The sequence below is a fragment of the Peromyscus californicus genome, unplaced genomic scaffold (genome assembly GCF_007827085.1).
Source record: "Peromyscus californicus insignis strain IS unplaced genomic scaffold, ASM782708v3 Scaffold_7__1_contigs__length_154581171, whole genome shotgun sequence".
NCBI classification, from domain to species: Eukaryota; Metazoa; Chordata; class Mammalia; order Rodentia; family Cricetidae; genus Peromyscus; species Peromyscus californicus.
The window spans coordinates 77081164-77095972 of record NW_026294595.1 but is presented as its reverse complement, the minus strand read 5'-3'; the positions used below and the strand labels follow the sequence as shown (position 1 = coordinate 77095972).

At 45.6% G+C, this 14809-nt stretch overlaps 1 protein-coding gene across 3 annotated transcripts in view; it reads left to right on the top strand.

Annotated features, from left to right (window-relative positions):
* The first annotated feature begins 1174 nt into the window (after positions 1–1174).
* The window catches only part of Ldlrad3 (low density lipoprotein receptor class A domain containing 3), a 243748-nt gene continuing 230113 nt past the window's right edge, over positions 1175–14809 (top strand). For all 3 annotated transcript variants that reach the window (XM_052723119.1, XM_052723118.1, XM_052723116.1), the window contains exon 1: positions 1175–1289. In XM_052723119.1, coding sequence (XP_052579079.1) covers positions 1244–1289 — 46 coding nt within the window. In that variant the 5' untranslated portion in view covers positions 1175–1243. The remainder of the gene's footprint in view (positions 1290–14809) is intronic.

Sequence of the window (14809 nt, the reverse complement as noted above, 5' to 3'; positions counted from 1 at the left end):
AGGCCTGTCCCATTCTTTGCAACATGACTTTGTCCCCGGGGAAGTTTGTAACAGCAGCTGCCCACTCCTAAAGTTGAAATGAACATGGGCAGCACTAGGGTGGGGCCAGTGTCTTCCCAAGTTCTTAAGTTCAGAGGCAAACAAGCAGCCCTAGGGAGACTGTTTACGTTCCTCAGTATCATTATCAAAGGCCTGGTCACAATGTGTTTTTTTTTTCTCCTTAAAGAGATTTCTTTTCATTACTTTTATTTATGTGTATCTCTGAGTGTGGCTGTGAGTGAATGCCGTGTGTGTGTGTGTGTGTGTGTGTGTGTGTGTGTGTGTCCCCAGACCTCAGAAGAAGATACTGGATTGCTTGCAGCTGGAGTTAGAGGCTGCCAGGTAGGTGCTGGGAACACAACTCAGGTCCTCTGCGGGAGCGGCTCTTAACTGCTGAGTCACTGCTCTGGCCCTATAATATGCTTTCCTTAAAAAAAAAAAGGTGTATAATCCCCAAACAATAGAAACTGTTAAGTTTTTTTTTTCCGATTTCCCTCTTTTTTTTTTTTTTTTAGAAACTGTTAAGTTTTAAGAGCCTTAAAACTCTCCGAAGCTCATGGGATGGTCTCCTCAGTGTTCTTAGATCTCAGGATGAGATTTCTTCTCTGCTCCTCCAGCAGCTCCAGGAACCATACTCATAATCACAGGGCTTGTAGAAATGCAGACCTATTTGAGTTGGAGTGAGCTTTTTAACAGGGTTCCCAAGTCTACCTGACGCATCTTGGAGTTTGAGAAGCAATGGTCGCATCCCCCCCCCCCCCCCCCCCCCCCCCCCCCCCCCCCCCCCCCGCCCCATGTGTTTTCTCTCAAGAACCGGCTCTTAGAACTTTCTCTCCTTGAAAGCACTTCTTTTGCAGTTAAGAATCCCCCTGGGCTCTGGGAGGATGATGACTTTCGCATCCCTTTGGATGTAGGATAGCAAAACCGGCCCGGGCGCAAAGCAGGGGCAGTTAAGAGGTCTTCGTAGGCTGACCCCTGAGGCAGCAAGAACTGGATCTACCGGACCCTCGCAACCTGGACTGTAGAGCAGAGTGCAGGCGGCGACTGTCAGCCGGGAGCTTGCAGGACTTGGCTGAGCCCACGGGCCTGGGAGGGCGGGGGCGTGGCCGGGCCGGCGAGAGGGCGTGGCCGGCGCCGAGGGGCGGGGTCTGACCGAGGGCCGCGGGGCAGCGACGTCGCTGGGCAGCGGAGCGGCGGCCGCGCCATGTGGCTGCTGTGGCCGCTGTGCCTGCTGCTGAGCAGCACCGCGGGTGAGTGGGGGGCTCGCGTCGCACTTCACCGGGCCGGGGGCGCGGGGACGGGTCGTGATCGTCCGTGCTCCGCGCGCGGGCCTGGGCAGCGGGCGTGGGTGTGCGCGGAGGGCGGACCCGGGCGCCTGGCTGGCCGGGACCCCGCGAGGGGCCGCGGCGGGGCGCGCGCCGTGCTATTGTGTGGGCCGGCGCGCCGGGTGCTGTTGTCGTGTGTTCGCGGGCGGAGCTTTGTGCGGCGCCCGCTCCCTGGAGCCCGGCGGCCGCCCGGATTGGGCGTAGCTGGAGTGCAGCTCAGTGTGCTGGGAACGGAGGAGGGGGAAGGAGAGCACTCTACCCTGATTTCGGGTCTTCCCTGACTCCCTCAGCCTTTTAACGGGCACTCTCCTGCCTCAGTTTCCCGTCTACGCTGCCCCCGCATCTGTATCCCAGCTTCCTTTCTTTACTTCCTGGGACTGTGTCTGGTTTGGGAATAGTGAGATCCCGTGGGACTGGACATGGGACTCACTCGCTCATCCTGAGAGCATATCTTTTACTTCTGTCGTCCGTCGCAGATGCCTTAACCTGCTGGCAGCTGGGAACAGAGGACCCGGGGCTTCCTCTAACGGCCGTTGGTCCCTGCATCTCAGAGCGCATGCATCCTGAGACCCGCAGGGTCCCTCCCAGACAGAGTACCGTTCCCAGTAACTTTTCTGCTGATGTGGGCACGCTCCGAATTCCAGCTTGGAACCCTTCCCCTCTGCCCGCCGGCCACAGCTGTCAGCAGCCCCTCCCTCAGTTCTGCCCATCCTTAACCCCTGATGTTTATTTCTGGGCAGCTGATACTCAGTGAACTTTCTTTACTGAAGATTTCTTGCTCTGTGTTTGTGTCATCCACACGTCTAATTTATATCGGATTTCCCCAAATGCTTCTAGAAGTGTTTGTCTCAGAAAGTCAAGACCATTCTGACTACCCCTTGCAAATGCCAGGGAATCCTCCCTTCCAAGAAATCGCGGGTCCTGAGCATCTTCCCAAACCACTGACAAGCCCCTCCCCTGCCCCCCACTACCCAAGACATCATCCCCACTTCTCTGAGACTCCATTTAAATGTTTGGGTTTGCTCAGCTTCCAGTGAAGGGCTAGACTCCTGTGGTGACTGTGGTTTTTTAACCAGGTCTGAGGCCCGGTGTTCTGTTTGTCTTGAAGGATGGGGGAGGGGGGTAGAGAAGGAGGGAGGGAGGGAGGGAGGGGGAAATGAATTAGGCAGCTATAAGCAGGTGCAAGTTATTTGGAGGCTGTTAGAGCAGGCTCAGTTCCAGGGCATCTCAGACATGAAGATCTGCCTGGATTCACACATTTAATTCACATAGCAATGGCGTGTCCCCTGGTAACACCCAGACTGGCTCTTGTGTGTGTTCACTGCTAATGACCAGTGGGCACTCATTATCACATCTCCCTGTGGTAGTGGGCTGCATGGATTGAGTCTTGAGTTCACAAAACATTATATGTATTTCTCCCTGTCAGCAATGGTTAGTTCATATGCCTGTGAATGTATAACACAGTGCTCAAATCAGTGAAATAGTTACAGTGAGCTGTAGTTGGGGTAGGGTAGGGACAGTCCAACGTTCCTTGGCAGAAGTTGTCTGTGGCTTTGGATTACCTTGACAGCTCTGGGGCCTTTAGGTGGGTTGAAGCGTTTTCTTGTCACACTAAGCATCAACTTTTAAGCATGAACTGCATTTTGAACCAGTTGTTGTGGGAAACAGGGCTGGGTTGTTCCCAGTTGGACCAGGTACCTTTGTCTCACGTTCCTACACCCAAAACCTTTTCTATAAAGTTGATTAACAGAGAGGTTATAGAAGCAGAACTTTGGATTTTCACCTCCTATATTTTTTCCTGTCTATAGAGGAAACCTGGAGCCTGAGTTGAGTGTTAAGTCCAAGTCTTGGGTCTTTAAGAGGCTGGAAGGCCACTGCAATTCCAAGAACAATTCAAAGGACTTTGTTGTTCAGGAACTTTTTGAGGCACCTTGGTGCATGTGTTCTCTTCCTTTGTCTTATTGTTTGCGTTAAGGAGGTGAAACATTGTGGCAGTTACTGTTTTTTAATGTATCCTGCTGGAGAGGCTCAGAATGCTTCAGCCCTACATCACTTGGTCTGATGTCACGTTTTCTGGCACCTGGGTGATGCACATGGTGGGTTTAAGTGTGTGAGCGTTTAGATATTTCAAAAGGTGGATGTGAAGATGAGTGGGTAGGTGATTGGTCTCCTTTCTTTCCTGGCTGGCTTTTGCTAAGACCTCCCCCACCTCGATTTCCTCTCCTTGAAGCAGTGTGCCTATTAACCTTTTCTCCTGGAAGGCTCTGCTCCACAGCCTGAGGGTGGGTTTTATTTATGTTTTAACTAGCTGAGTAGCTGCACTTAGCCTCGCCCTGTTCAGCTGGGTAGAGGAGACTGGACGAATAAACACACCTTGTTGCTTTTCATCTTCGAAGGGTTGTCACTGGGGTTCCCTCCTGGAGTGGGAGCTGTTGTTGTTTTGTTTTGTTTTCCTTGATAGCCTGCTACATGTGTATTTTAACATCTGTTAGGGAGGAACGGGATGGGAATTTGCCTAGTAGATAGCAGGTTGGTCAATCCTTGGTCTTAAACACTATCAGAAACCAAAGTTGCCAGAATAAGTTGGTAGTGGGCTTGTGTTGCCAATACTGTGGTTTTTTGTTGTTGTTCTTGTTTTGGTTTATCGATAAGGGGTCTTATGTAGCCCAGGCTGGCCTCTAACTGCAGATGAGGACAACCTTGAACATTGGATCCTCTTGAACATTTGATCTATCTTTTTTTTTTTTTTTTTTTTTTTTGGTTTTTTCGAGACAGGGTTTCTCTGTGTAGCTTTGCGCCTCTCCTGGAACTCACTTGGTAGCCCAGGCTGGCCTCGAACTCACAGAGATCCGCCTGGCTCTGCCTCCCGAGTGCTGGGATTAAAGGCGTGCGCCACCACCGCCCGGCTTTGATCTATCTTTTAAGTACTGGGGTTACAGGCATGGGCCACCTCACCATGTTTATGTGGTGCTGGGAATAAAACAGGGGCTTCATCCATGCTAAGTAAGGGCCCTGCAACTGAGTGGTAATCATTCTAAGTCTGATAGTTCTGAAGCAGTTGGGAGAATTTCCAGTTTGGGAAATTATGGGATGTGTTATTGTTTAAAAGGCTTGCCCATTTGCAGGAGATGAAAGGACCTCAGGATTTGTGGCCCAAGTCCAGTGTATGAAATGTTCATCTTGCCACTGAAAACAACTTGACTTTTTCCAAGGTGCTCAGGTAGCCCGTAGCAGCATGCCAGTCTATGGCTCCCAAGGGATTGATGACACTGTGTGGGCTGGAGCCTGGATCCTAACCCAGACTTTTCCCAGAACCCTTCCCAGCTTCATGACCAGTGCTACTGTGTTTGTTCTGCCTGGGACTTCGGTGATTGAACACAACCACCACAAGGTTTGCCCGTCAACACTCTCCACTTCCTCATATCTGTTCATTTTATGGATAATGCTGTGAACTTACTCAACAGTGGCACCAACTGTCTTTAAAGGACTCACCAATATTCATGGTGAATACTTCCAGTAGATCCTAGTCTTTGTGTCAAGATGTAGGTTTGTCATAGTGACCTCACCTCCACAGACACATGGGTGAGGATGCTCTAAGCCAAGGCACCATTGCCGACTTGAGTGGTACACAGCCCAGGGTGCTCGTTCGTTGGGCCCTATATTTATGTTTATCATTTTGTAAAAATGAAAAGGTGAGCTATGACACATCATAGAGTGTTGGAGCTGTATTAGTTATGGGATACTTCCAGGGACAAATCTATTTTTGGCTCTTGAGTTTTCTTTCCTTTCTTTCTCTCTTTTCTACTCAGCAGCCAGTGAGGTGTTTTAAGGACTGCACCTTTCTTGCTTTGGAATGGCTGTGAAGAATCTACCCTCTTGACTGCTAAGGAGAATTCTCTATTCTTTTCGCTGGGAGGGTGGCCAGCTACTTTGAAAGCGTAACATTTGCTGGTCATATCATTTGTTAGGTTGTTCAGTATTGCTCAGCAGAATGAGTAGACTCTTGAGTTGCTGTAACTGTTCATTCAAGAGGGATAACAAATGCTTATCTGAATTAGGATTGTGAGGGTTCCTGGAGCTGCTTCCAGGAATGAGGTTAGTCTAGTCTAGGGTTTCTTAGCTTTAGAGTCAGTGACATTTTAGAGTGAATAGTTGTTTGTTGTGTCGGACTGTCTCATGTATGGTGACAATTGGTCATCTCTCTGGTTACTACCAACTTGAAAACCTCTTATGTAGTTGGGTGCCAGCCTTCTTGCTATTCATCATGAGCATGTTGCTGCCCACCCTAAAGGTGTCTGTTGGAGTCCATTCTACTTCATAGACCAGTCTTTATGCATCTGGATGCACACAAGTTCAAAGATGTAAAAATACCCTTAACTAGAAATGCCCTGGGTGCTGACCCTTCCCTCTCACTTTGCCCTCGTGCTGTAGTAAAAACATTTGGAATTTTTGACTGCAGCTTTGGATCGCTGAGGAGAGACATATGCCAGTAAAGCTGGTCCTCAAGGGGTGGTAGTTGACACCAAAAGCCACCTGGCTCCCTGAGTGTTAATCTTGGGATGTTCCTGTGCTCAGAGCCTGCGGGCTGAAGCGGGACATGCTGCCTGGATTTTTGCCTTGAGAATCAGGTGTTGAAATCTTTACCCTGGAAGTAGAGACTTAACCCTTAATCCACAGAGCTGTGATTGCCCTCCTCAGCCCCCTTTCTCTCTGTGATTCCTTCACTGGGTAGCTAAAGCCTGTACAACTTGGGACAGTTCTGCAGGTTGTGAGGAAATGAACTATGCTCACAGCAAGGTGGTTTCTTGAAGTTTCCACCGTACCCTGAAGTTCTTTTACAGTTCCGGTCTTTGTTGCTGTGTAACACCGGAGTGCCTTTAAGACGCCTTGCCTTGCAGCTGTCCTGCTTTGTTTGGTCCCCAGACTTCCTTCAGTTTTTTCCTTTCTCTTCTCTTCAGATGAGCCATAAAACTGGCTGGCTCCTGCCTTCTTTGATGCTTGAACTTGCAGGATGAAGGAAGCAGGTTCCCAAAGGGGGATGCGGGGCTTGCATCCAGACACATTTGTTTTAGTCTTTGAAAGCCTTCTCTACTGAGGAGCTCTGGTTTCCCAAGCTTTCGGCTATCCTTTTCCTTTTTGTCTTTGAGTAACCAGAACATTCTTCTTAAGCCTCATTCATATGCTCAACAGTGTGATATCAGTCCTGCCCACACAGACACTGTGTTGTGCTCAGGAGTGCAATACCGTATAGAACTTACTATTTGCCCATGAGGAATGAAAGGATGTATCTTTTATGATCTGGGGCACGAACGACCACAACTCTTTCTGCCATTGGTGCCTCTGAGACATTTCTTAGTGTGAGTGGAGTGCTTGGAGCTTGGACATGGATGGGAACAGTGCTGCACAGAAGTCACAATACTGTGGCAAGCATGGATTCATAGGGTCCACAGATAACAGCACACATCCTAGCTTACTCCCTTAGCTTCCTAGGTAATATGTGTGTTGCTGTTTTAAGACTTCTAAAGCTTTGCCTTTCTGAGATCTGAGTAATTCATGGGGCTATCAGACACTAGTCGTCTTTGGTCAAAAATGTGTGTGTGTGTGTGTGTGTGTGTGTGTGTGTACCTTCATCACTTGGTGTCCTTGGGGACTGGTTCTAGAATCCTCCTTAGACACCATGGATGCTCACATCCTTTATATAAAATGACATAGTATTTGCATACAACTTATGCATATCCTCTATACTTTAATTAACCTCTGTATTACTTACAATACTTAAGACACTGTATGAGTGATTATTATATTAAATCAATAAAGGAATAATGACAGGAAGTGTGTATGTATTCAGAAGAGATGCATTTTCCCAGTTAAGTGTGTGTGTGTGTGTGTGTGTGTGTGTGTGTGTATGTGTGTGTGTGTGTGTGTGTGTGTGTGTGTGTGTGTGTGTAGTGTTTTGTACCCATGTGTGATACATATAAGTGGGTGTGGGTGTGGGTACATGGAGAGGCCAGAGCAGGCCATTGTATTATTGTATTTTCCTCTGTCACTCTCTGTCTTAGTGCCTTGAGACAGGGTCTCTTACTGAACCAAGTGCTGGCTGTTTTGGCTAGGATGGCTGGTCCCCCCTTTGCACCACAAATCTTGGGGTTATCAACATGTGCAGCCATGCCTGACTTTTTGGGTGAGTACTTAGTATGTGAACTCATGTGTTCATGCTTTCAGAGTAAATAGTCTTACCCACTGAGCCATCGACCTAGCCCATTTCCACATACTTTTGATCAGGAGTTGCTTGTATCTACAGATGGATACTGAGGGCACACTGTATGTACCTTCCTTACGTATTACCTGTGCTGACTAACCCCTAATCTACTCCATTGTAAATCCCTCAAGGCCTGGGACTCTGATAAACATTTGTGTCATGTTTCTTGCTTCTTCTGTGATACTGAGAAGAGTAGGCAGCTCCACTCACTGAAGGTCTGCTGTGTCAGGTGGGATGCCGGGCACTGTATATATATTTTGCTGTTATGTCCAATTAAAAACATCACCAGAATACCTGTGCTCAGAATTCAGACAATACAGAAGTATGACAATGAAACATTCAGATCTTCCCTTCACATTCCTTTCCCTACTGCTAAGTAGCTACTCTGGGCGATCTGAAGAGTCATGGGTAAATGCACATGCACACAGAGGCAGAACGTAGTTTATGCCTGCCTCTGGCTGTAGCTTATCTTTTCTTGCTTTCTTATATTGTGTTTCATCAATTCTGCTGTGAGCTATGTGGACAGGCCGCCTGCTCTCATTGGCCGCATCTTTGATATTCAGGAGTTTCCAGCAGTTTCTGTCAGCCATGCTTCTGTTGCTTGGCTCGTCGAAGGCAGTCTACGCTTGTCTTCAAGAACCATGGTGATATGGCTGCGGCTCTTTGGGAGCATCTTTTTCCTTTAAGTTTCTTAATGCTTGGTTTCTACCTACCAAGAAAATAGGGAGTTGCCCTTATCTTTCTTTCAGTGATATTCACTTCACTGTTGCCCATTTGGCCTCATTCCCCTGTCTTTTTATGTTCGCATGTTTTATTTCAGTGCCATATTTTAGTGTCATCTTCTGAAAGATATTTTAAACAGTAGGTATGTTTAACCTGGGCAGTTGGGAACTTGATGAAAGTGGTAACATACAGATGTTCATTGCCACGTTCATCCAGGCCTGGTCAGTGATCAGTAAATCACACCCCTACCTCTTGTGCCCTTATGTCCATTCTGTCTAAGCTGTTACAAAGTCGAATGTGTTCTTAGCTGCCTTTATTCCAGCTCTTCTCTATCTACTTACTCTTTTCAAAGCAGCTTCACTGACTTTTTTTAGTAATGACATTTATCCAGGTAGGTGGTGTGTTGGTGTGTTCTGCCATCCTGTAGGTGAGCCAAATAAAAAGTGACGTCAGTTGAAAGCTTCCTCCCTGAGGACTAACTGTCGTAATACTCCAAGGTTCTGTGCACACTTCCAAAGGAGGAGAGCAACCAACACACCTGCCCAACTATGATGCCTGTGAACCACAGCAGTGACGAGCGTGGCATGATAACCCAAGACTACGGTAGTGGCACACAGACCTTGGCAGTAACTAACAGCTTTCTGATTGGATTCAAGACCCACTCAACAAGGGGAAATCATGCTTGATTTTGGAAACCTGGTCAACTATGCAGGGCTAGTGAAGTCATGGATCGTGGAGGAGAACCTAGAGCCTGTACTTTATTAAACAAAGTAGTTAGCATAATCCCTAACTACATTCTAAATATTTGTCCTGCTACCCACAGATAAGTGTAGTTCTCAACACCGATTGAGAAACTTCTCTTTAAAACAGATGGAGACCATTAAAGAAATCCATAGCCAATCAAAATGCAGAGTTGTGGAGGCCGGTCCTAATGGATACATCTACAAACAACTCCTGCACCTGAGGCTCAGGGAACATTGCCAACATTGCAGAAAGATTCAAAGAGCCAGAAGATCAGGGAGTTTGCTTAGAGACTTTGTCTCCTAGGAATGCCAGAAGCTACATCCATAAAGTCTCACTAACATGACCTTCTAACCATGAGCTGAACAAGGACAGCAACAATAGACATGCCATAGTGGACAGGAAAACCCCGTGAGGCCTCAGCTGTACACAAAGAACTACAAGCAGCCAATTCTGAGAGGGGGACACATAGTCTTCCCTTGAGAAGAGACACCCACTGGTTATTATCCAATACCAAGTGGAGAGCCCTGAAAGCACATGTACAAGTAACATCATGCAGACCAATCAGATTGTATTTATGTACTTAGGAATACATATGTATATACGTATACATACATGTATATAACAGTAATCAATGAAAAAAGAGGCCATGAATTTGAAAGAGAGCAAGGAGCGGTATGTGGGAGGGTTTGGAGAGAGAAAAAGGAATCGTGAAATAATGTAATTATAAACTCAAAAAACAAAAGTCATTTAAAAAAAAGTAGGGTCACTGTCCAAGCTTTTAACCAGGAAAAGCGGTTTCAGAATTGGTGTGCAGATCTGCACAGCCCTAGACTGTCCTCTTAACCCCAGGCTGTGGTGCTTTCTCATCCCACGGTTGTTGGAAGATGTACATGCACTGCCTACCTTCTGCCAGAGAGCTCCATGAGTGGACAGTGTTGTGAGCACTCACCCCATCATGTTGGAGCGCATTACCTGCTAGAGGACTGTTAGCGTGGGAGGAAGTCCCAAGCTGATTCTATTCCAGGGCACAGTCTATGTTTTGGAAGGTTGAAAAGCATGGTCTGCCTTTCTCCTGTGTGGAGACCCTACCATTGGGGGCATTTGAGTCATCATTTGCAGAGGCTTGGTTTATTCAGAGGAACAAGAGCAACATAAACAAGTTGCTGTGGCATTGAATATGTAAATGATGGAAAGAATTTTCTTTTTCTTTTGCGGAAATAATTTGGTTAGAATACCAATCAAAAGGAATTTCTTTCCAAAAGTTGTTTCTCTCTCTCTCTCTCTCTCATATATACATACATACATACATACATACATACATACATACAACTTGGCAGGAATTGATTCTCTTCCTCCACCATCTGGGTGTCTGGAATCAGAATTCAGGTTGGCAGGCTTGGTGTCAAATTCCTTTACATACCGAGCTATCTCACCAGCCCCAGGAATTTCTTTTCTGTCAGATGCACTTTAAACAGTGGTCAGTACCGCAGATAAACAACCACTGCTTAAAACACCTAAAAACAGATTTTCTAGACAAAAATAGAGTCCTGATGAGAATGTTACAAATAACAAGAGAAGTTTAAGTTTTCAAAAGAATTTCTTTCCTATTCTGAACATCCGTGTGTATGGGGCCCCTACAGGAGAGCAATTTGTTTCTGAGTTGATGGTTGATGTTTTTTTACTGTATCAGGTAATTTTAATGTAGAGCTGCAGAAAGATGTTAAGAACTCCTGTCCCTGTGTTCATCCCCCAAGCCAAGGAGGACTTGTGGGCATGCAGTGTTGCTTTGTAAGTTACTGTTGCTTCTAGTTTATAAAGCATTAATTGTCACGGCCAGATCAGAGTGGACCTCAGGACTTTAAACTCTCCCTCCTATGGTCCAGGGAACTGAGAATGAGAAGCAGACTCTTAATTTTAGTGAGTCATCGTGCCATCAAGAGACAGTGATAAATTGGGTGAATTCTCTGATGCCTGAGTCCAACTGATTTCTGACAAACAGTGTACTGTGCGGACCAGGCTGTCTCTGCCCTGGACAGTGGCCACAAAGAGGGAGGGGGGCCACTGAGCTTATTCTGGAGCTGGAGGCAAGTAGAATTTATGAATAGCTTGATTTAGAAGACTTGTAAACCCAAGGTGCCAGTTTCCAGGTGGCAGCGGGGTACTTGTGTATGTGTTGGCATGAAGACATGAAAAGTATAAAGGGTGTTTAATTTTACAGCATTAGAAATCGCTCCCTGCTCATTATTGCAGGGTCCAGTGAGGTTAGCTGGGGGATCAGGAGTGTGTGTCTTTGACGATGCCACTGGAGTGCCTTCCATTAGACTTCGCCTTGAATCAGAGCACTGTTCTCCTTAACTAACTGGAAATGGCTGAAAAGTGAACCCTAGTCACACTTGTGAGTTCCATGGTTGGTCGAAGCCTCTCATTTGGTTTGGAAAGTTCTAAATTTAACTTGTTTTTCATTATAAAAATAAAATGAAAAGAGTTTGCAGGAAAATGGAAGAGTGATTAACAATGTAGTGTATTCATTTCATTAGCGCCAAGGCCATAAAAAATGGTTGGTGCTAAGAAAAAGCAGAACAGAAATGAATACAGTGTTTCAAAAGCAGATTTATAAAAACATCCTTGTAAGCCCGATTAAAAAACATGATACTAGCCACTGAGCCCTGCTAGCCTGAGCCCAGGGAAGGAACACTAGAAAACTTACTAACCACCATCAAAGAGATAAACTTGGAAAGAAAGACTTATGCATAGGAATAGTCTTTATCAATGAAAGATGGAACCAATCTGGTAAATGTTAAAGGGAAACTATGAACAATCTGGAAATGTTCAAGTGGAACCTAGGCAAGGCAGCAATGATGTAGCCCTAAGATTTAGCATTCCTAAAATTCTTTTGTTACACAAAACAATGATAAAGATCCTGCAAGAAAAGCTAATGGATGTTGAAAACATAATGAAGTTAATTTATTTTTTAAAGCATATCAGAGCAATCAAAGAGATAATAAAACTTTGGTGCATAGAGACGAGAGAGATGGCTTGTTGGGTAAGAGTGCTTCTCTCACATAGACCTGAGTTCAAATTCCAAGCATTTACAGAAAAATCAGGTTGTGGTTGCATATGCCCATGATTCCAGCATTGTGTGTTGGGGCGGGGAGTTGGGGTGGCAGAAACAAACAGATCTCAAGTGCTTGCTGGCTGTCCAACCTACCTGAAGTGGTGAGCTCTAGTTCAGTAGGAGACCCTGTCTCAAGAGAATAGGTGGAAAATGGTAGAGGAAGACATCTGGCATCTTGCTTTGGCCTCTGTATATACGCACATGGGTTCACCAGCACACTCAGGTGCATGCTGCGCGCGCGCGCGCGCACACGCGCGCGCGCGCACACACACACACACACACACACCATCCTCTCGCCACCCCAAATTGTAAACAGCATTCAGAACAGATGAGACAGTATCAGCATCCTTGATATTATGATATGTGACTCAGCAATAAATCCTGAACAGAGGTAGGTTCCATGGGACAGGTGGGGTCTCTTGGATTCTTTGATGTCTGCATCTTTTACTGGTATTCTCCAGTACCTGGTTTAGTGCTTGGCATCTTGTCAGCCATACAGCAGAGTTTCCAGGAAGTCATCTAGAAGAAGCAGTGGAGGGGGCAGTGTGGAGAGGTGACTGTAACTTTGAAGATAATGAATCAGGGAGAGAGCCAGATGAAACCACGGGAAATGAAATTTACCTGCCCAAGCCAACTGTGCCCTTTAGTGACTAATTATTTCTCCTCTTGATTTTGGAACAATCATATTGATCTTCGAAGGGTCATTACAAGAGATATCCTTGGCTTAAAAAGAAAAAGAGGCCTTTGTGAAGGAAATAGATCAGAGCAATTTCAAATCAAGTGATAAATTAGACACATGCATTACGAGACTAGCATGCCCCACATGTAAAAAGTTATAACAGGTCAATGAAAACTGCTGTGAGTCTTAATTCCACGGAAAGGAGGTTTACATGGTTTACTGACTGAATGGGAGGAACTTACTAACAAAAACCCCCAAACAGTTCTATTTAAATATCATCATCATCATCATCATCATCATCATCATCATCATTATTTTGGTTTTTCAAGACAGGGTTTCTCTGTGTAGTTTTGGTGCCTGTCCTGGATCTCACTCTGTAGATCAGGGTGGCCTCGAACTCACAGAGATTCTCCTGGCTCTGCTTCCCAAGTGCTGGGATTAAATGCATGCACCACCATTGCCCAGCTTAAATACCATTATTAAAAATCACTCAGAAGCTTATTCTTGTCTAGTTTAAAGGGAAAAAAATTTACTGGTGAAACTACACAAATGAATCCAGGAAGGAAGCACAGCAATAAGTACAATGTTGGAGGGAAGTAAAAGATGGTATCTATGTGTGTATCTGTATCTATACATATGTATTTGATGTATATATATGTATATATATCCATATATATATATCAGCTATAAGACTAAATGTCAAACAAAATGTTGCTAACACTTATATAGAAAAAATTAACACCCATCTGTTCTGATAGGAGATTAAGTAAAAAGTAAGAGAGAAATAGAATGCAAAGTTAGGGAGATAAAATCTGTTCTAGGGGACTTGATGGTATCAGTTCATTTTTTACATGACATTGAGCACTAAGATAGATTAAACAAGCCACATTGCTAATGGCAACAGGTTCATTAACCAACAAATGTCTCTTCATCCCACATAAAAAGACATGAGAAATCATGAACAGAATGGAAGTGTTGAAGGATCTTTAGATGTTAAATTAGCTAGTGTGTAGAAGGTTAGAGTTATTTAGAGAATGCAAATACTTAATTTTTTTTTCAAGTTTTTGGCAACAGTGATGTTGAGGTCTAAGGAATGATGGGTGGGTGATAAAATGGCCACAGTTGGGAGTGGGCAGTTGAACTCACTGGTCCATCTAGGAGCTTCCCAGGGGTCTTTCCTCCTACAGCTGCTCCTTGAATCTGCAGATTTGTTGGCTCTGGAAGCTTTGGGGATCAGTCCTCCCTGCTAATGAGATGAGAAGGCTCATTAAGCTTGATCTGGGAGCCTGACCCCAGCAGCTGCCCAAGGGGTATCTGTGAGTGAGATGACAAGGACAGCTTGGGGCCTGTTACAAGGGCAGAAAGAAAGTGTGTGTGTGTGTGTGTGTGTGTGTGTGTGTGTGTGTGTGTGTGTGTAAGCACTTACAGTTTTTGAAGGAAATATTCAACCACAGGGATATATTCTGAAGAGCATGTCGTTAGGTAATTTTTCTTATTCTGTGAATAGCATTTATAAACTGTGCTTGCACATACCAGGATGGCTCTGACATCACCAGACAATATAATTTTATGGAGCCACTGTGGTGTATGTGGTCCACTGTGGACTGACATATCTTTACATGGCACATAACTCTGTTGTACTTATTATTATTTTGAATGTTCTCCTTCTACATGTATTTACTCAACCTCCCCTGTTAACTCCAGAGTTTCACTGACAGTGGTCACATATGTCTTGGGTCCTTCCTTCATTGGATTACTGGGAAAGTGTCGCCCGTGCACAGGGTGGGGGAAGGGGGAAAGACACTTTTTGAGGAAGTGTCTCAGTAACCTGGCCTCCTCTCTGAACATTTGCAGATAGGTCTCCAGCACCCAGACTTGCTGTTGTGTGGGTGGGTGGGTGCCTAAAATGAAGGTAGAGTTCTACC